The 21,576-nt window shown below is 47.6% G+C and overlaps 1 protein-coding gene across 2 annotated transcripts in view; it reads right to left on the reverse strand.

Annotated features, from left to right (window-relative positions):
- Stxbp1 (syntaxin binding protein 1) overlaps positions 1-15,370 on the reverse strand; it is a 58,373-nt gene extending 43,003 nt beyond the window's left edge. For both annotated transcript variants that reach the window (XM_052182216.1, XM_052182214.1), the window contains exon 1: positions 15,147-15,370. In XM_052182216.1, the coding sequence (XP_052038176.1) occupies positions 15,147-15,183 (37 nt within the window). In that variant the 5' untranslated portion in view covers positions 15,184-15,370. The remainder of the gene's footprint in view (positions 1-15,146) is intronic.
- Positions 15,371-21,576: the final 6,206 nt, after the last annotated feature.

Genomic DNA, 21,576 nt, shown 5'->3' on the forward strand with positions numbered 1-21,576 from the left:
GGAAGGAAGGAAGGAAGAACAGTGATTAAGAGATGAGGGAGACAGTCTACGTTTGCTAAGGAAACGGCGCTGTCCCCTCTGCACACCAGCAGGGACACTCATGTACTAACACCCCGTTTGATTTCCAGTCTGAATGAATTTCTCAATCAACCACTGAGTTTCTCTTAGCACATACCCTATGATAAGAAGTAAGTCTGGGAAACTTGGAAAAGGTGGCCAGTAGCCACATTAGTAGACGTGGCATCTAACGGTTCCCAGTTACATTTCTTGTGTGGTGTTCACCCAGAGACCAACATTAGACAGAGAGCACCCTCAGAAGAAAGCACGATGGAATGGAGACTTTCTCTATTCCAGAAACCCAGCAGGCACCACAGGCCAGTGCAGGGACTGGACTTCCCTCTGGGAAATCCTTGATTGAAGACTTTGAGTACCCTGGCCAGGGGGTGTTATTAAACACCAACAATCTGACCAAAATTTCAACAGTACCAAGACTCCTCCCTGACCCAATTACCTGAGCAAGGACCGAAAGTGCCTCTGGAACCTTCCATATAGACTTCTGTGGGCATCAACACTGACACTAGAAGAAAGTCTCAGGAAAGCTAGAGGCAAGAACTAGTCCCACCAGAGATAAGAACAGAGAACGATTTGCATTTCCCTAATGACAACCCTGAGATTTCACCTCACACCAGTCAGAATGGCTAAGATTAAGAACTCAGGAGACAGCAGGTGTTGGTGAGGATGAGGAGAAAGAGGAACACTCCTCCACTGCTGGTGGGATTTCAAGTTGGTACAACCACTCTGGAAATCAGTCTGGCAGTTCCTCTAAAAACTGGGCATGACACTTCCGGAGGACCCAGCTATACTACTCCTGGGCATATACCCAGAGGATTCCCCAGCATGAAATAAAGACACATGCTCCACTATGTTCATAGCAGCCTTATTTATAATAGCCAGAAGCTGGAAAGAACCCAGATGTCCCTCAATGGAGGAATGGATACAGAAAATGTGGCAATATTTACAGAATGGAATACTACTCAGCAATTAAAAACAATGAATTCATGAAATTCTTAGGCAAATGGTTGGAACTGGAAAATATCATCCTAAGTGAGGTAACTCATTCACAAAAGAACACACATGGAATGCAGTCACTGATAAGTAGATATTATCCCAGAAGCTCTGAATAACCAAGACACAACTCACATATCAAATGATTCCCAAGAAGAAGGAAAGAGAGGGCCCTGGTCCTGGAAAGGCTTGATGCAGCAATGTAGAGGATTACCAGGACAGAGAAGTGGGAAGGGGTTGATAGGAGAATGGGCGGAGGGAAGAGGGCTTATGGGTCTTATGGGGAGGAGGGAACTGGGAAAGGGAAAATCATTTGGAATGTAAACAAAGAATATAGAAAAAAAAAAAAGAACACAGACCGATCCCGTTTCAGAAGGACTACTTCTTCTAAATCCAAGCAACCGATTACAACAGTACCAGAAAAAATGGGGTGGAGCCATTGCTCAGCAGTTAAGAGCATTTACTGCTCTTGCAGAGGACCCAGGCTGATTCCCACAGGATGGTTCACAACTGTCTGTAACTCTAGTTCCAGGGGATCCGAAACCCTCTCCTAACCTTTGCAGGCACCAGACACATACATGTGGTTCACAGACATACAAGCAAAACACACATATACATAAAATAAAACAAATAATTCTAAAAATATCTTCTAAAGATTAAAAATATATATACCAGGAAGAAAAGAAACATCATATTTGGGTTTGGGCTCAGAAGCAAACAGGGGAAGACGGTGGGGCTCCTGGAAGAGAAGAACGCTGACGAGCCAGAGGAAGGACCGGATGCGAGCTTCCGCTGAGTACACAAATCAAGTGACTTCTGTTCACAGTGCTCCTTCTGCCTCTGTATCTGTGCCTCTGCATCGCCCATCCTTCCTCAGCTTAGCACTACCACTGCTTCCTGTTGTCCTGCCCTCACCTGGGACCTGGGACCTCCTCCTCAGCTCCACCCTTTTCATTTCTGTTACCTTTCCTTTGGACTTTTCGCTCGTGACCTTCACTGAGAACAGTTAGCTGCTTTCCCTGAAGGCCGCCTTCTAGAATAACCTGTCTGAACAAGCCTTAGATGTTGTCTTCCTTCTCTATAAGACATCTGTAAATGCTAACCAAGCCTGGCGGGCCAGGAAACAAGACCAGGAGTTCACAGGAGCCTTTGGCTACATATGAGTTCAGGACCAGCTTGGACCCTGTTTTCAAAAACCCAGGAGAAGAGAACCAAAACACTTGTTTAGCTTTTGAGGATCTCACTATGTTGTTTAGGTAGACCGGAAACTCTCAGAGATCTGCCTGCCCCTGTCTCCCAAATCCTGGGGTTCAAGCTGTGTACCACCAAGCTCCCCCTAAACAACAGTTTTTGCAAAGTTCCCATGGACACATTTTATTATTCTTTTCCACTTGAAATGACTGGAAGCAGCTCTCTCTATATATAAACTGCACATATGTCTCCAAGTCCCCAGGCATAACTGGGATATTCTGCTGGAGCAGGCAGTGACGGCTGGGTACTGGGGTGGTCTTGGCTACCTGATCTCAACTGCACAGTGGGAAAATAGCAGAGCAAGCCTGGTGAAGTCTCCACACCACGTAACTGCGTTCTGGCTCAATGCCCAAGACCACTTTGTTGAAGATGTATGCCGGAGTCTGGAAAGCTAGTTCATCATAAGATTCCTGGATTTGGGCTATCACAGACACTTGGGTTTTTTGTTGTTGTTGTTTGTTTGCTTGTGGATTTTTGTTTGTTTGGTGTGTGTGTGTGTGTGTGTGTGCATGCATGATGACCTCAAAACTCACAGAGTCCATCTGCCTCTGCCTCCCAAGTGCCAAGATTAAAGACAAGTGCCACCACACTGGACCCATATTTGTTTTTAACCTGCAGCCAGCTCTTATTTGCTGCCCATATAACCAGCACTAAAATGCTGAGATTTATGATGACTTTTTAATCAGTGAGAAAAAAAAATCGTAGCCTGAAGTGCCTGTCACTTGTTGTTAGGAAGCTGGCTGTAGTGGAGCCCAGCCTGTCTGATGGGCTTCCCTCCTTCCTTCCTAGGATGCAGTTCTCCTAACTAATATCTCATTTTATAATCTGTAGGCTAATTTTCTACACCAGACATACTAGCTGCTTTGCACCCATCAAAGGTGAGCCAGTCAAAGTATATCTATCCATCCTGACTTAGAAACAAGGGCAGTAAAAACTAGCAAACTGAACACAGAAACTCAGAGACTATAGGAGCTGGCAGCACTCAGTGCCCATGGCGTGCCTGTGGCCTGCCCCATGGCCTGGGGGGAGTCAGGACACCTGGCGAGTACGGGCCTCTGTTGCTGGTCTCTGCTGCTACTTCTTTTTCCCACCCTTTATCCCCTTAACTTCACCTCCTATCGCTAGATGGGAGAGAAAGGATGGAGGGGAAGGAAGAGATAAAGATCTCTGAATCTAGTTTCTTTAATTTCTTATTTCTCTTTGAACACGACTCCAACAAAACAAACTGTAACCAGCCTTTCTAAATGACCAACAGCCAGCCCCCACCCTTACCTAAGGGGCCCTAGCATTTATATACCCACTGAATGAAAAATTCCCAGAATTCCAAATATCACCCAATTGCAGCTGGCCACACCATGCCTCTACTAGAGCACGAGGCAAATCACAGGCAGCTGCCGAGAAGCACCCCCAAGTCCCCACACCTGGGATTAGAACAAAAGTATATTTTTATAATATTTTTCTGTTTTTAAAAAAGAACCCAAAATTCCAGAATTCCCACTATAGACCTCAACTCAGAAAGAGAGGAACAAATGAGCTACATACACAGGCCCTCAAGAATCCTCTTCCAGCAGGGCATGATGGCACGCACCAGGGAGGCAGAGGCAGGCAGATTTGTGTGTTTGAGGTAGCCTCATCTACAGAGCAAGTTCCGGGACAGCCAGGGCTGCATGGAGAAACCATATCTTGGGGGAGGGGCAATCCCCTCTTACCACCAGTTTTTGCCATCCACTAAATTTCCAGAATTCCTGTACCTAGACTGTGGTCTCTTGGACAGAAGAACATTTCTTGGGAACTTTGAGTCTAAGATGAAAAGACACTGATTTTGGGATCCCTCAACAACGCATCCCATCCAGGCTGAAAGCTCTCAACTGCTGTCAGTGTCTCCCACTCTTCATCATAAGCGACAACACAGTTTGCTGAACATCTGAGGAAAGATTCCTGCATGGAAAGCAGACACCAAAACAAATAAAACTACCACCAAAAAAAAAGAAAGAAAGAAAGAAAATTGAGATTAGACACGTGTCTCTCTCTCTCTCTCTCTCTCTCTCTCTCTCTCTCTCTCTCTCTCTCTCTCTCTCTCTCTGTGTGTGTGTGTGTGTGTGTGTTTAAAGAGAAAGACCTAAGAATTACTGCATCCATTGCATCCATGAAACAAGACTTGGAAAAGAAAGAAAGAAAGAAAGAAAGAAAGAAAGAAAGAGAGAGAGAGAGAGAGAGAGAGAGAGAGAGAGAGAGAGAGAGAGAGAGAGAGAGAAAGAGAAAGAAAGAAAGAAAGAAAGAAAGAAAGAAAGAAAGAAAGAAAGAAAGAAAGAAAGAAAGAAAGAAAGAGGGGGAGGGAGAAGGAAGGAAGGAAGGAAGGAAGGAAGGAAGGAAGGAAGGAAGGAAGGAAGTATTTGAAATTTTGATAGAATTTGACAGTAGAAACAAAAACCTAAGCAGAAAATGGAATGATAAGCTTGAGGAATCCTCCTGGAAAACACAGCAGAAGCCAGATTGATAATTGGAAAGAAAAGAAAGTCAGGGTCTGAGCACCCTGAAGTGGGACTTCCCAATGGCAGAACGTCACAGAGAGGGAGGCACTATGGAGCTACTGATGGCTTTCCCAGCAGGTTACACCCTATCTAAAGCAAGAGAGTATCTAAAGCAAAGGTCCCTGGGAAACTCTCAGAGACATGACTGCCTCATCTTAAGGTCCCAAGGCAGCAAGCAGCTTTTACTACAAGGTGAGCCTAGAATCTGAGTCTTTTTCCTGTCCTCAGACACACCAGAGGAAGGCATCGGGTCCCATTACAGATGGTTGTGAGACACCATGTGCTGGGAATTGAACTCAGGACCTCTGGGAGAGCAGTCAGGGCTCTTAACTGCTGAGCCATCTCTCCAGCTCAAAGTAATATTTTAAACATTTATTTACTTATTTAATACGTGTGTGTGTGTGTGTGTGTGTGTGTGTTCCAGCACTCTTCCCTGCTGAGTAATTACAAAGGCTTGCTCTTGGAGGCCTATTGCTTAAAGACCAGAGTGTGAGGCTGGAGAAATGGCTCAGTGGTTAAGGCACTGACTTCAGAGGTCCTGAGTTCAATTCCCAGCAACAGCATGGTGGCTCACAATCATCTGTAATGAGATCTGATGCCCTCTTCTGGTGTGTCTGAACACAGCTACAGTATACTTACACAAAATAAATGAATAAATCTTTAAAAAACAAAAACAAAACAGAATGTGATGTGACCCTGATCAGCTCCCGTTTCATTTTTCTCCTGAGATGTGGTCACTCCTCACTGCTGAGAACCACCACCCCGGTGGGTGAGTTCTTCCTCCATGGGCTGCCAGCCTACAGCAGCTCTGACCCTCCTGCTGTGACAGAGCCTCATGAGGATGAGGATGAGAAAAGCCACCAGCTACCTGCTGTTTGTGAGCTCAGTGCGAGCAGCCACTCTGCCCCACTACTGCAGTCCTCCTGACTTGCCCTTGTCAGTCCGTCTGGCACGAAACACCAGTCTAGTGCTGTCTGTCTCCGAAGGTCACAAAGGAGAAGGCCTGATGAAGTGATTCACTCAACAGACAGAATAAACCGAGTCCCTGCTGTGGGAAAGAGTACAGACTGGGGGTTCTGAGATGCCTTCCCAAGCCTGATCTGTGCGATGCCATGTTAACGCAGCACAAACCCTGCCTTTCCACATCTCCACACTTCCTCCTCCAAGCAACCACAGCAATGAAGTCAGCGCAGACAGACAGCTCCTGACTCTAATTCTTGGGAAGCACCAAGAGGTGAACTCTCCTCAAGGGTCCAGACTACAGAGCCTCCTTGCTGCAGAGTGGAGCCTTGCCCTGAGCTGACCAACTGCAGCTGGCTCAAGGTCACTGGGAATTAAGGGCAAAGGCTCAGACACCCAGGATAGCTCCCCGCTGACTCCCAGGCCTCCTGGCTGTTCTGGCTGGGCCTGCCAGTCAGTGTCAGTGTCTCCCTCACTGGTTCTCCTACATTTCCCACCCTCTCATCTGACTGACTGTCCCCAACAGCTTCGGTCATCTCATGGCCCCCAACCTGCACCTCCATCATGACTTCTCCTGATCTTTGCCGCCCCTGCCCACTGCCTCTAAGCATATTCTCAGAGACAGTGCCTAGGTGCCTAGGGAAGGTAATGTTCCCCCAAATGTGCTGTTTCTCTTGCCCTTGCCTCCTGTGGAACAATATGACCTTAGGACTTGCTGTTCTAAACGAGGACTGGTTTCCAGCTGTCTCTTCTCATCCCTTGAATCTGACGGCCGTGATGTAACCCGTCAACATCCGTAAGACGTTTCCCAGCTTCCCTCCTTCCCCTATCCACTGCTCTGTCTCAGACCTAGGATAGCCTCCCAAATACTGCCACAGCCAGGACCCCACCACAGCCCCTAACTCACTACCTCCCATCCAATCTCCACAGAGAACCAGAGCACTTTAAACCATTCCAACCCTGTCTCCCACTGACTTAAAAATCTGCATGGGGTCTCCAGGGCTTCTGAAAAACAACATAAGGTCTGAGAGATGACTCAGTGGCAAAAGCGTGTGCTATCAAGCACGATGCCCTGGGTCTAATCTCCAGGATCTATGTGACAGAAGCAGAAAACCAGCTCCTACAGGTGTCCTCTAACCTCCACAGACATACTGTGCCACATAGCCGCTCCTTCCCATCACAAACAGGAACACAGTAAGAATGTTAAAACAGCACAAGGCTAAGGAAACCCAGCCCCCTCCAGCTTCTCTGCCTTCCCTTCCCCAGCAGAGCTACACTGGATTCCTCTTTCTTGCCAACCTTAGCACTTCCTTGGCTTGCCTTACTCATGCCCGCTGAGACCATCTTCTGCACAGCTAGCCTTCCCTCTTACAGAGCTCCTTGTCCTCGCTTGCTTCCTAGGGATCCCAACATTATCCAGACTCCCAGCCAGGGCAGGTCACTGCTGTGCTACGTGGACCCCCACAAGAACCAGATCCAGCTGGGCCTGGTGGTATGGGCCTATAATCCCAGCACTAGCACTGTGGAGGCCAAGGCAGGAGGACCAGGTTTCCAGCATCCATCACCTTGCTGCACAGACTGTAGTACCAATAGGCAGTCTATACGGTGGATGAACAAACAAAGACATTGGGTCCAAATCCCTTGGAAGCCACTGAGTGAACTCAGGTGTGTTCGATAGCCCTTGAGTTTTCTGACATCTCCAAAGGCCACTACAGAAAGATTGACTTCTGGAGACCAATTTGAACGTGTTCACAACCAGGCTCCCTTCCAACCCTAAGTGAGAACAGCTCATGCAGGGTCATGTAGAGTTCACAGAGGCTTGTTGTAGTAGAACCAAGTTCTTGCTCATTCTTGCGAGTTGTCTGGGGGAAGCTGTGCCTCCTGAGGTAGAGTTTTCTCACATTTCTGTGAACTGTTCAAAGCATCTGAGCTACAATGATGAGAATCTGGTTGGTTGCTGAGAGGCTGATTGACAGTTCATGGGTGTGTGTGTGTGTGTGTGTGTGTGTATACGACAGCCAGGAACAAGGAAAGGGTGTACCAGCTATGTACACCCAATGACCAAGACACCCGCTCTTAACAGCTTCAATTATTCAAAGGGAAGACATTAAAGGATGCTTACAATGAAGACCCATCTTGGAATTAGCATTTTCAGTAGCACTTCACAATGCTTAACCTAGCTAAGTCCCTTTAGGAAGAGCTGCGTCCCACTGATAGGCCTCAAAGCTGGCAGGCGTTCCTGAGACAGTTCTCCTAGGGCAAGCTCAGGACCACAGCACACACTTTAGGGCTGCTGGATTGCCAGAGGTAACTATAAAAGTTGGCCTGACCAACTCACTGAAGGAAGAATACTTCATTAGTTGCCAAGCACCCGTTTGCCTCAGAGGTGCTGTGTGCTAAGAGGGAGGGAGGGAGGGAGGGAGGGAGGGAGGGAGAGAGAGAGAGAGAGAAAGAGAGAGAGAGAGACCTTTTAAATGTACAGCCGACACAATAAACCATTGTTGGATACAGGGGAGATGGCTTCTCACAACTGATGAAGACAGAAGGGTGCTGCTTGGGCCCTAAACCACTACTTAGGGAAATTTGCCACAACTTAAATTGTAAATCACATCATTATAAGGTAACAACCAGTTCAAAATAGAACTATATCTAGAAATAAACACCAAAAAGGAAAAGAAAGAAAAAACAAACAAACAAAAACCAAAATGGGCATAGTGGTTCATGCCTCTGATCCCAGCACTTGGGAGGCAGAAGCAGGCGGATTTCTGTGAGTGAGTTCAAGGCCCACCTGGTCTACAAATCGAATCCAGGACACCCAGGGCTGGTTATACAGAGAAACCCTATCTCAAAACAACACATACACACACACACACACACACACACACAGGGGGGGAAAGAGAGAGGGAGAGAGAGGGGGAAAGAGAGAGGGAGAGAGAGGGAGAGGGGGGAGAGAGGGAGAGAGAGAACAAAAAAGAAAGACCTTAAATTAACACCATAGCCGGTGTTTGTGAGGTGGCACAAACCTGTAAACTCAGCAGTAAGGAAGCCAAGACAGGAGGACCACTGTGAGTTTCAGGCCAGCCTGAGTATACAGTGAGACACTGTCTCAAAGTTAAATAAGAAAATAATAATAAATAAAATAAACTGGGAAGGAAGGTGCAATGAGATCACTCAAAAGAATTTTTATATTTTTATGTCTAAAAAGATGTAAAATCACAATTATTACATCAAGAAAGTTGTTTTTATTAAAAATATCCAAAGGAAGGCAAGGAGATGAGGTAGAAGGCATACTTGAGCCTAAGAATTGAGTTTAGTCTGGAACCAATACAAAGACCCTGTCAGAGGAAGGAAGGAGGGAAGGGAGGGGCAGAGGAGGGGAGGGAGAGCCGGCCGGGCGGGGCAGGGTGGGGCGGCGGGCAAGGAAGTGCAGAACTGTAGTCTTCAGACACCAGAGGAAAGGGGAGGCAGTGCTGGCCGCTCTGCAGGCTCAGCGGCAAGTAAAGGCGCCACAGAAGGGGCTCAGTGGGTAAAGGCGCTTGCCACTGAGCCTGATGACCCTAAGTTCAATGCCAGGGCCCACGTGGTAGAACTTCTACATGTGTGTCAGGGTATGTGTGCACACACACGCACATACACACACACACACACACACACACACACACACACAAAGTAAAATGCTATGTAAAAGATGTTACTTTTAAGAAGGAAAGGGGAGATAGGGAAGTTAAGTTCTCACTACATGGTCCTGACTGGCCTCGAACTTTTCACGCAGTTTACAGTGGCCTAGAACTTGCTGCAATCCTCCTGCCTCTGCCTCTCTAGTGCTGAGATAGTAAGCATGTACTACAACCACTCTGAATGAAAGAAATCAAGTTTTTAAAATTTATATACTTTGTGTGTGTGTGTGATATATGTGTTTATATGCATACCTGTGCATGAAAGCACATGTTTGTTTAAACAAATGGAGGTCAGAAGCCAGCATCATTTGTCTCCTGCTAGCACTACCTACCTTAGCTTATGAATAGTTTCTCTCTGTGCCTACTGCTCAGATTTGCTAGACTGCTTGGCCAGCATGTTTCAGGGGTCCATCTGTCTCCTCCACCCATGCCCTAGCTAGGTTACAGATGCACGTGACTGCACCTGGCACTTTCACCTGGGGGGAATCTGAACTCAGGACCTCATGCTCGCACAGCAGGGACTTTACCAACTGAGCAGTCTCTCCGCCTCTCCAGCCCCAGAAACCACATTTTAGGAGCTGGGTGACGGAGTGCACCCTTTGATCCCAGCTCTTGGAAGGCAGGAGGCAGGAGGCAGGAGGCAGGGGGCAGGTGGATCTCTGTGTATTCAAGGCCAGCCTGGTCTATATAGTGAGATCCAAGCCAGCCAGGGCTGCAGAGTGAGATCCAGTTTCAAAACACAAACAAAAGAAAAAAAAAAGCTTTATGCTATATTCTATTGGCATGATACTCTGGAAGAGGTAAAACTACAGGGAATGGAAAAAGGTTAGTAGTTGCCAGGAGCTGAGAGGGGGAAGAGGCTGTCTGTCCATAGGGAACAGCAGGAGAAAATCTGGAATCTGTTTCTGTCTGTCTGTCTGTCTGTCTAGACAGGATCTTCCAGAGAGCCTGCATTTGATTCCTACCATGCACATCCAGTGGCTCAGAAACACCTATAAGCCCAGCTCCACTGGATCTGACGCCCCCTTCAGAATTCTATAGGCACCTACACACTCAGACACAAAAATAAAAATAAATCTTAGCCGGGCAGTGGTGGTGCACACCTTTAATCCCAGCACTCAGGAGGCAGAGGCAGGTGCATCTCTGGGAGTTCGAGTTTCAAGACAGCCAGAACTATACAAAGACACTCTGTTTTGAACAAATCAGAGAGAGAGAGAGAGAGAGAGACAGAGAGACAGAGAGAGACAGACAGAGACAGAGGCAGAAAGAGGATGAATCTTAAAAAAAATAAAAACCTGAATCAGGAAGACGGCTCAGTGGATATGGGTATTTGCAGCTGACCTTGAACTGAGTTTGATCCTTGAGACCTATGTGGTAACAGGACGGGCTGACTCCTGAAGCCTTACCCTACATGTCTGTGGCACACTCCCAACTCAAACAAATAAGTTTAATCTTAAAAGTTAAGCCGTAGTCCTGAAGTGAATAAACCATGAGCCTTTAAACTCAGGGAGATAGTCGGCTTCTAAGGCTCTTGGGGGCAAGCATGAGAACCTGCGCTCATCCCAGTAAAAAGCTGGCACAGCGGCACAAGAACCCACAATCCCAGCCGGCACGGGGGCCTCCATAATTCTAGTTTCTGAGCCTGTTCTCTTTCTCATTAGCTGTTTGCCCAGCATTAACTGTGCCAGTGCCTACTTCATGCACTGAGGACAGACCCAAGAGCAAGGGCCCTCCTCTCCCCTGCAGAGATTTACAAACCAGTTGGGCAAGACCAACACATACAAGTGCAGCACACTGAGTGTGTTCTAAAGCGTGCTGGGCAAGCTACGGAAAGCTTCCAGGGGGCTGACTGCCACACAGTAGAACTAGTCCCATTTTGTTGTTGGTTTGGTTTTAGGGGTTTGTTGGTTGGTTCCTTGGTTTTAAGACAGGGTCTCACTAAGTATCCCTAGCTGGCCTGGAGCTCCCGCCTCCCAAGTACTGGAATTAAAGACATATGCCACTATGCTTGCTTGGTACAGCAGACCTTTGTTTTATTTTGTTTTGTTTGTTTGTTATATGTAAGTACACTGTAGCTATCTTCAGACACACCACAAGAGGGCGTCAGATCTCATTATGGATGGTTGTGAGCCACCATGTGGTTGCTGGGATTTGAACTCAGGACCTCCAGAAGAGCAGTCAGTGCTCTTAACCACTGAGCCATCTCACCAGCCCCAGACCCATGTTCTATTCAGCTTTCAGTTTTGAAACTCACATAGTTCCTAGTAAGCTCTAAACAAATGTCTGTAGAATAAGTAGCTAAGTCAACCCATATCCTCTTCTTATACCTACAGCCAACTCAGAAGGACCCATACTGCACATGTGGAAGGCTCTAAATTAGATTGGGGCAGATTGTGGGGGGAGGGGTTCAAAACTACATTTATTTCATGTTTATTCATATCCTAAGTGATATTGTTCATTCAGCAAATATGTATCAACTGCTAATGATGAGCTGTTGCAAGTTTGGGGTCCAGAACCCCATATGGTCTATGACATCCAAACGGACACAGCATTCAGATGTGGGCTTCCCCTCAAACAAAACAAGATCATTTTTTACGTATGAAAATATCTGACAGTGGCTGTGCTGGCCAGTTTTATGTCAACGTCTCACAGCTGAGCCTTTAGAGGAGGGAGCCTCAATTAAGACAATGCCTTTGTAAAATGGGGCTGTAGGCAGGCCTGTGGGGCATTTTCTTAATTACTGATTGAAGTGGGAGCGCCCAGCCCATCGTGGGTGAGACCACCCCTGGGCTCTGTAAGAAAGCAGGCTGAGCAGGCCTGCATCAGCTCCTGAGTCCAGGCCCCTGCTTCCTTCAATGATGAACTGTGATGTGGAAAAATCCTTCCCTCCCAAAGTTAATTTTGGCCATGGTGTTTCATTACAGAGACAATAAACCCAACTAAGACAGTGACTGTGGAATGTTAACTTAGATCAAAAGGAAGGTGACATTTAAACTGGTGCAGTGTTTTGTTTTGTTTTTTTTTTTAAACTAAGCTTTAGCTGCAGATATAGCTCAGTAGGTAGAGTGCTAACCTAGCATACTCCAGGCCCCAGGTTCAATCCCCAGCACAGCTTAAAATGAGACCACACTGGGAGGCTCCAGAGGTGGCCGCTGGAGGGTCAGTTTTAACTCATCCTTAGCCTGTGCCAGCTCTAGGCGCACCTGGGCTGTATTAGACTCAGTTCTCAAGACAGCGAAGAAGAAGGAAAAAACCAATCCATCATTTCACTCTTATTTTTCGGAGAAAAATGTCAAAGCAGAAACTCCACCAAAAACTAGAAGGTGGCATTAAAATAGTATTCAGTGATGTGTTTTCCTAAAGCGCATGCCTAACTCAATTGTCGCAGGAATAGAAGCCTGTTCACACATTCACCAATTTTTTTTAATTGCACTTATTTTTGTACACCACAGTTTCACTTTGTTTCAAAGGAAATTTTGGCCATATTGCATACTGATTTTTTTTATGCTTACTTCTAAAAGAGGCAAGGAGAGAGGTTATGATGACACCTACATAATCAAGGGTCTTGGCAAAAGGATGCAAACACCTTCTCAACTGGGTATGGTGTAACCCCAGCATTTTGGTAGCCTGAGGCAGGATGATTACCAGAAATTCAAGGCCAACCTGCACTGGGAAGCAAGTACCAGGCTAGCTAGGGCTGTAAAGTGAGACCTTGTCACCTTGTCTTAAATTAACAACGACAAAAAAATGCTGGAGTTGATGGCTCACACCTATAATCTTAAGCATTTGTGACGCTGAGGCAGGAGGATTAAGATAAATTTAATGCCAGTCTAGGTTACAAAGTGCTTTCTGGGCCAGCAGCCTGGACTGTAGAGACTGTCTTGGAGGAGGTTCTATAATAAGCATTTTATCTTTCAAATGTAATATTCAAAAACAATACCCTGGAATATGATATTCCATCCCACACCTCTAACCCATGTCAAGGGTGTATAGAGGAAACTGTATGTATGTAGAAAACAAGGACATTATTTTTACTTAAGTTGCAAGGAAATGAACACTAGATTTTTTTAAATTAATTAACAGTGATTTCAGCAAGTCATTTAACTGCTCCAAGCCTCAATTGCTTTCCCATGGGTGAAAATGAAGATGTTGATGACAGAAAATCCCTATGGATACCTGCAGCCTTAAATGCTGATTCTCCTCAGAAAACAAGTCAAGTAACCTTTATAGCATGGGTGCTAGCATGAGCATTTAAAAAAATGTCGATTTTTGGGTTTGTTTTTATAATAATTTCTTCTGATGTACTATATCAGGGTTGTACATGGTTAGATTCCACCAAAAGAGTATCCCCATATACCAATCAAAAGAATAAGGGGAAGGCAGTTACAACGCTCAACAGTTATGCTGCATTTGATGGGGGATGGGGGAGCGGGGAGGAAGCTACCATAGAAGAGGATCACTGAAAAAGGAAACTGTAAATTTCCACCTCTCCTACATGGAAAAGGCACTTTCATTTTCTCTCACTCTAAGAAGAGATAGCGAAAGCCACAGCAGTCTTCACACGGTTTCATTGTAAGGACGTGCCAAAATCCTGAGGAGGCACTGTTTTTCTACATAGGTCACCCATCTTTATTTGAGAATACCTACAACCCGCCCTCACTTCGACGCTCCCCCATCCATTATAAATAAAGAAAGAATAAATTTAAACATGTCTGCTGTGCCTTTCATGCAAAGCCATAAACAATCACATCTTCCCCGCAGCGACGCCCAGGGCTGAGTCCCAGGAGCAGAGCAGCCAGACTGCAGACTGCGGCGCTGGCTGGGGCCACTCCTCCCGCGGCACTGAGACTCCCCCTTCTCCCTCCGGATTTCTCAGGGTTCAGACCCGGCTAAGACCCCTTCCTCTAAGTCCAGCCCGGGGAAGGGGGGGCGGAGAGAGCCCTGCAGGAGCAGCGCCACAGGAAAACCCCGTGTCCCCTCCCCAGCTGGCAGGAGTGGCCCTGGCGGCGCGCGCCCAGCCGCTCCCAGGTGGGTCTCTGCAGCCGGGGACAGCGCCCTGCTCCCGGGAGAGGGAGGTAGGGAGGGAGGAGGACGCAGGCCAGGCTTCGTTCGTCACGATTCACGAGGGAGGGTGGGAAAGAGGGAGGGATTGGAGATAGAAAAAAAAGGGGGGGGGAGCGGAACTGAGAGCTCTGGAAATGCAGAAGGCAAGGAAGGGAGACGGTAGGAAAGGAATACGTCTGGAGAAGAGTTGGGGTGCAGAAGGGTGATGCTGCAGAGGAGGGTGGTGGGCTGGAGAGCATAAAGGCGCGAGTGGGGGAGGGACAGATGGGGTCTGGGGTGAACAGGGAGAGAGAGAGGAGACGGGATGGGATGAAGGAAGAGAGGTGGTGTGATGGAGGTGAAGGGATGAAGGTAAAAAGGAAAACGGGATGTTTATGAAGGCGAGGGGTGAGGAGGGATGGGGTGAAGAGGAGATGGAGGAATAGACACCGAGGAGGCGTCTGGGGTGAGGAGGACCGAGGTGAAGAGGGGATCTGGACGAAGCGAGAGTCAGGGAAGCCTGCTGGCCGCAGGAAGCCAGAGGGGCATCCCTCCCGGGAGGGCGGCGCCTGAATAGCGGGTTTCGCCGGCCCCGGGGCAGCACCCGGACGCCACTTACTCTCTCCGACCACCGCCTTGAGGCCAATGGGGGCCATGGCGTTCTTCGAGTCTCCGGGCTCCGATGCTCCTCCCGCGACACCGCCGCCTCCCCCGGGCCGCGCGCCCCGCTGTCTGCAGCCCGCCGCCCCGCAGTCGCGCTCGGGACCGACTGACGCGCGGACTCCGCGCGGGGGCGCGACTCGGGCCAGAGCGAGGCTGTGGAGCGGCCGGCGCGCGCGGGAGGGGCGGGGCTGCGGGGGCGGGGCCTCGCGCCAGCCGTCACCGTCACCCGCGCGCTTCCGCCAATAGAAGCGCGGCCCGGACGTGAGACCCCGCCCTCCGGGATGCGGGCTCCGGGAGCGCCCACCCCTGCGTCTCACCCGCGCGCCCGGCCCTCAGGGTCCTAAAATCCCATCACTAACGCTGCACTGGCTACCCAGGCCATGGGAATCTCCCCAAAGCCAGGCTGTGATGCTCTTTCTGCTTTTTTGGGAGCCTTCCATTTTCTCCTGCCAAAAAACCGAACTCTGAGGGCAGATTCTTATTAACTCTATTCCCATTCCCAGCCACAACATAGGCTTCCAGTACACTGAAACTATTCCTGCGTCTCTGTGGTCTGCTTACCATTGATGGGGTGCTGAGCTCTGTCACACACCTTTCAGGTATCATTTTACTAAATTCGTTCAATAACCGAGCATCATTTCTAATCTTCATTTAAAGGTGCAAACACAAACACCCAAGGTGTTTGCTATTGTGCTATTTATCTATTATTCACTAATGAATATTATTTTTCCGGTACTATGTATGAGCTGACATTCTGTATCCTGGACCTGGACTCATGCACAAGACATGGTACAAATCCAGTAGTTTCCAAGATCCAAATTTAATTAGGAAATACTGTAGAATCAACTTTGGCCTCAGCATCTCCTTCTTGCAGTCTACATGGTCACATACCGGTTTTCACTGTGCCATCGTTGCTAATGAAGAAGGTTGCTTTTGAAATACAGAACAGGAGTGGAGATGCACCTCAGTGCTGGAGCACTTGCTTGTTATATGCAAGGTCTCCACTTTGATCCCTGATGATGGAAAAGAAAATAAAGTGCAAAGAAAAAATGAACAAGTCCAACTAACTTAAAAATCCCAAAGGATGGAGCTGGAGGGATGGCTCAGTGGCTAAGACACTGGCCGCTCTTCCAGAGGTCCTCAGTTAAGTCTCAGCATTCACATGACAGCTCACAATTGTCTGTGACTGTAGTCTAATAGGACCCGATGCCCTCTTCCCAGGTGCAGACATGCCAACAAAACACCCATATACATAAAACACATGCATCAATAAATGTTTCAAAAACATTTTAAAAAAGGACAAAATCACAAAGGAGCCAGGTGTAGTAACCCAGACCCCTTAGTCCCAGCACTCAGGAGACAGAGAGCTAGGAGGACCCCTGAGTATGAGGCCAGTCTGGTCTACAGAGCAAGTTTCAGAACAGCCAGGGCTACACAGAAAAACACTGTCTTAACAAACAAACAAGAAAGAACCACAAAGGAGGACATAGTGGCACAGACTTTTAATCCCAGCACTTGGATGGCAGAGGCAGGACAAACTCCATGAGTTCCTGGCCAGCCTGGTCTACATAGTGCGTTTCAGGCCAGCCAGAGCTACATATACCCAGTTTCCCCAAAACCAAACCAAACCAAACCAAACAACAAACTCACAAAGGAAGGGCCATTGAGATGGCCCAGTGGGTAAAGGCACTTGTCATCTGGCCTTACAACCTAAGTTCGACTCCCAGAATCCAGTTAGTGCAAGGAGTAGACTCCCACAAGTTCTCTGGCCTCCACACACACACAGTGGCGCTTGGTACCATACTTTAGGTAAATATAATAAAACTTTTATAGCAGCTCTCTGCAACCAACTCCCTAAAACTGTCCGAGTGCCATAGAGTGTGTATCTACACACATCATACTCACATATAATAATAAATTAATTTTTAATCATAAAAGACATGGTGGCAAACATCTATAACCCCAGTGTTTGAGAGGGTAAGGCAAGAGACTTTCTGTGAACTTTGGCCAGCCTGGGCTACATGGTAATCTCCTGTCTCAAAAACCTGAAACAAATGGGCTACAAAGTGTGGCTCAGTGGGTAAAGGCATCCCCAGTGAGGCAGATAACCTGAAGCCAGTCTCTGGAGCCCACATAAAGAGAGAAGAGAAGAGACGCCACAAAAGCTGTTCTCTGACCACGCACCGTGACAAGCATGAAGCACAGAACAAATCAGAAAGGATGGAAGATATAGGGGTGAAGTCCGTGACGACCCCATGCATGTGAACAGCTCTGTGATCTGGGGCCCTTTTTGCATATCATTCAGAAATCAAGTGATTATTTTACAGATGAGGACCCTGAGATTCAGAGAGGCTATGTTGAGTAGTGACCAAGTAGTAATTCAAGTACTTTTTTAAAAAAACAATCTTTTATTTAAATTTATCAATCTATCTATTTATTTAGACAGAGTCTTACTATGTAGCCCTGGTTGGTCTAGAATTTGCAGAAATACACCTGTTTCTGCCTCCTGGGTGCTGGGATTAAGGGCCTTCGCCATGCATGGCTTTATTTAGTCATATTTTGTGATAATTTGTTTTTTGTTTTTGTTTTGTTTTTTCTTTTTTGTTTTCTTTTTGTTGTTGTTGTTAAGATTTATTTATTTATTTTATGTCTATGAGTACACTGTAGCTGTCTTCAGACACACCAAAAGAGGGCATCAGATCACTTTGCAGATGGTTGTGAGCCACCGTGTGATTGCTGGGAATTGAACTCAGGACCTCTGGAAGAGCAGTTGGTGCTCTTAACTGCTGAGCCATCTCTCCAGCCTCTGTTTTGTTTTTTTGAGACAGGGTTTCTCTGTGTAGCCCTGGCTTTCATAGAACTCATTCTGTAGACCATGCTGGTCTCAAATTCAGAGATAGGCTTGCCTCTGCCTCCAAATGCTGGACTTGGGAAGGCGTGGCCATCACTACTTCCCAGTTCCCAAGCATGTGATAATTACTTTTTGAGACAGGGGCCCAAGTAGCTCAGGCTGGCCTTAAACTTAATATGTAGCTCAGGATGACCTTCAATCCCTCATTCTCCTGTTATCCCCTCTCACAAGCTAGGAATCTAGGCATGCACTGCCATGCCTGATTTATGTCGAGTGATCAATCTACCAACTAAGCTCAGCCTTGGCCCCTAGAAATACAATTCTATAATAATTTGAATTCTGAGCTACTGTTTTATAAGGTACAACAAGAAAAGAAGGGAAAGCCATGGGGGCTGGAGAGATGGCTCAGCAGTTAAGAGCGCCAACTGCTCTTCCAAAGGTCCTGAGTTCAAATCCCAGCAAGCACATGGTGGCTCACAACCATCTGTAATGAGATCTGACGACAGCTACAGTGTACTTGCATATAATAAATAAATAAATCTTTAAAAAAAAAAAAGGAAGGGAAAGCCTAAGGAAAATTGTTCCAAGGTCCTGAAGTGAATTGTGGTCGAACTTAAAACACTGTCTATCCTAATTCGAGACACCAGCGCTGGGGTGGGAAGCTTTGACAGCATTCTGGCGTGATGAATAAGTGTCAGCAGGATCTGGGATCCGTAGGCAAGCCTCCAGCATGCCTGTGAGGGGTCCTTCCATTAGGCTGGCCTCTGGGGATACCCATGGGAGGTTATTATGATTAGGCTATAGAGTGGGGAAGACCAACCACAGTGGTTGGTATCATTCCCTAGGCTGTGGGCTGAGTGCAAGCAGACATTGCTTTCTGCTTCCTGACTGTGGACATGATGTGACCAGCCACCTCAGCTCCTACCGTCCTGTCCTTCCCACCTTGCCTATAATGGACTTGCCTTTTTGTTTTCATTTTGTTTTGTTTTTTGTTTTGTTTGTTTTTTTTCGAGACAGGGTTTCTCTGTGTAGCCCTGGCTGTCCTGGAACTCACTCTGTAGACCAGGCTGGCCTGGACCTCAGAAATCCACCTGCCTTTGCCTCCCAAGTGCTGGGATTACAGGCGTGCGCCACCACCGCCTGGCCATGTTTTCTTCCTTAAAGTGCTTTTATAGGGATGTTTTATCACGAGAACAGGAAAAGGAACCCAGACATCTGGCCTCTACTCCAGTCTGCACCCAGACGACCTTTTGCTTTCTTCCTAGACAGAAGGTGCAACATGTCTTCTCCCCATGTCTCCGTTCTGGCTTGGCTTACAGAGCCCATTGGTAGATTGTGGGTACATCTGGAGATAGAGCTAGTGTGTGTGTCAGTGTGAGGGAACCCCGGGTACAGTTGTGACACCACATGCTCCTTCCTCAACCAGCTGGCGTGCATCCACAGACTCCACAGTCAACACATCTACCACAGAAACATGAGTTAGAAGCCTGAGAAATCCCTTCTGGCTAAGGAGTTGGGACGTTGAGGGCTGGATTGCCATTCATCCAGTCAAGTGGGCCAATAAGTGGCATCAGATGTCCAGCCCATGTGCTGTAAGAGACGATTCCTGCCCTTGAGGGTCTGATGGCACAGACAGATGGCAGTAGGGGGGTCGCACATGCTGGAAAGTGGTGAAACAGGAAAGGTTCTGTGAAAGTCACTGACAGGGCACCTGACCCAAGAACTGGCTGGGCCACAGTCAGAGTGGGCTCCCTGAACCAAAGAGGGAGGGAGTAACAAAGAGGGGGGATGGGCTTCCTTTTCCTGTTCTCGTGATAAAACATCCCTATAAAAGCACTTTAAGGAAGAAAACATGGCCAGGCGGTGGTGGCACACGCCTGTAATCCCAGCACTTGGGAGGCAGAGGCAGGTGGATTTCTGAGTTTGAGGCCAGCCTGGTCTACAGAGTGAGTTCAAGGACAGCCAAGGCTATACAAAGAAACCCTGTCTCCAAAAACAAACAAAAAACAAAAAAAACAAAAAAGAGGGGGGATGGGAGATCATCCTGTCAACACACAGTAGGTTTAAAACCTAGCAACAGGAAGGAATTTGGCTTCTCCAGGAAAAGAGGGCCCGTTGTGATTACATAGGAGCCTGAACATCGGTTGGCAGACAGGGCTCCAGGAGAGGACCTGCTGCATTACTCGGGGACTTTCTGGTGGTGTGGGATCTCTGCACAGGAACCTCCTCAAAGATCACAGCAAATATAGCAGCTCCTTATTTTCAACAGAAACAAGGACCAGAAAAAGAGATAGTTTCTGCATGTGTATGTACCTGGGGTGTTCCCTGTTGGTGGCTAAGGTCAGAATGGATACTATATTTTTAAAGATTTATTTATTTATTATATGTAAGTATACTGTAGCTGTCTTCAGACACAGCAGAAGAAGGCATCAGATCCCATTACAGATGGCTGTGAGCCACCATGTGGTTGCTAGGATTTGAACTCAGTACCTCTGGGAGAGCAGTCAGTTCTCTTAACCACTGAGCCATCTCTCCAGCCCAGATATTATTTTTTAAAAGATAGTTCAAAAAAGCAAACGGGATGAGACCGCAAACCCACCACGGAGCCTGCCTTGGCCGTGCTGGCTCCTGTAACCCCGGCCCTTGGGAGATGGACACAAAGGAGGAAAGAGCTCGAGAGCTCAAGATGCCCTCCCTTCACCCTTGGCTATGAAGCAGGCTCAAGGGCAGACTGAACGAACTTGAAATCAGATCAACACAATAACGATCCTAGCCTGACTCTGAGATCACACTGAATGTGGAATCCATCCCCTGGCTCCAGACTTGCAGACATCTCTGAACCTTAGTTTCCCCACCTGTGAAGCTTCTCTGTCAGGGTAGCGCTGAGGATACAGGGCAAAGACCAACAGTGTAAAATCTCTCCCAGGCAGACAGCACTCACACTGTATTTAGAGAGGAAGAGTGCTGAGACAGTCTTCCTAGATAGCCCCAGGCTGGCTTCAAAGGAGCAATAATCCTCCTGCCTCAGCCTCTCGAGTTCTGGAATTATAGGTGAGCCATCTGTATTCTGCATTGGCTACAAGTTTGAGACATCACAGAATAGTCAGTAATTTTCATTGGACCCTTATTCCTACTCCATTAAGTTGGTGATATTATTTTCTCAGGGCCTACTAAGGTTAAGTTACACGGTTAAGGTCATAAGACTGTAAATGCAGACCAGAAACTCTACTCCGACCCTCATTTCCTGATGCCCAGTGGAGAACTGCAGAGCCCAGGACACAGTCCATGGCAGAAGGAGAGATTTGTCTATGTGGGCAGCTTGTTATGCGCGTATCAGCGACAAGAACCAGATCACCTCGGGAATTTGAGCCCAATCAGGTTCACCGTCCATCGCTCCACCTTAGCACGGGGCGCGCTACCAGACCGGTATGATGCTGCAGGATGCTTAGAGAAGGTCTGGCCTCCCTGGCCAGCAGAGGCGCAGGTGCGCTTACAGTTGCGCATGCGTGGCCCGCAGCCTCTGCAGAGCCCGCAG

This window comes from Apodemus sylvaticus, chromosome 5 (assembly GCF_947179515.1).
Source record: "Apodemus sylvaticus chromosome 5, mApoSyl1.1, whole genome shotgun sequence".
Lineage (NCBI taxonomy): Eukaryota > Metazoa > Chordata > Mammalia > Rodentia > Muridae > Apodemus > Apodemus sylvaticus.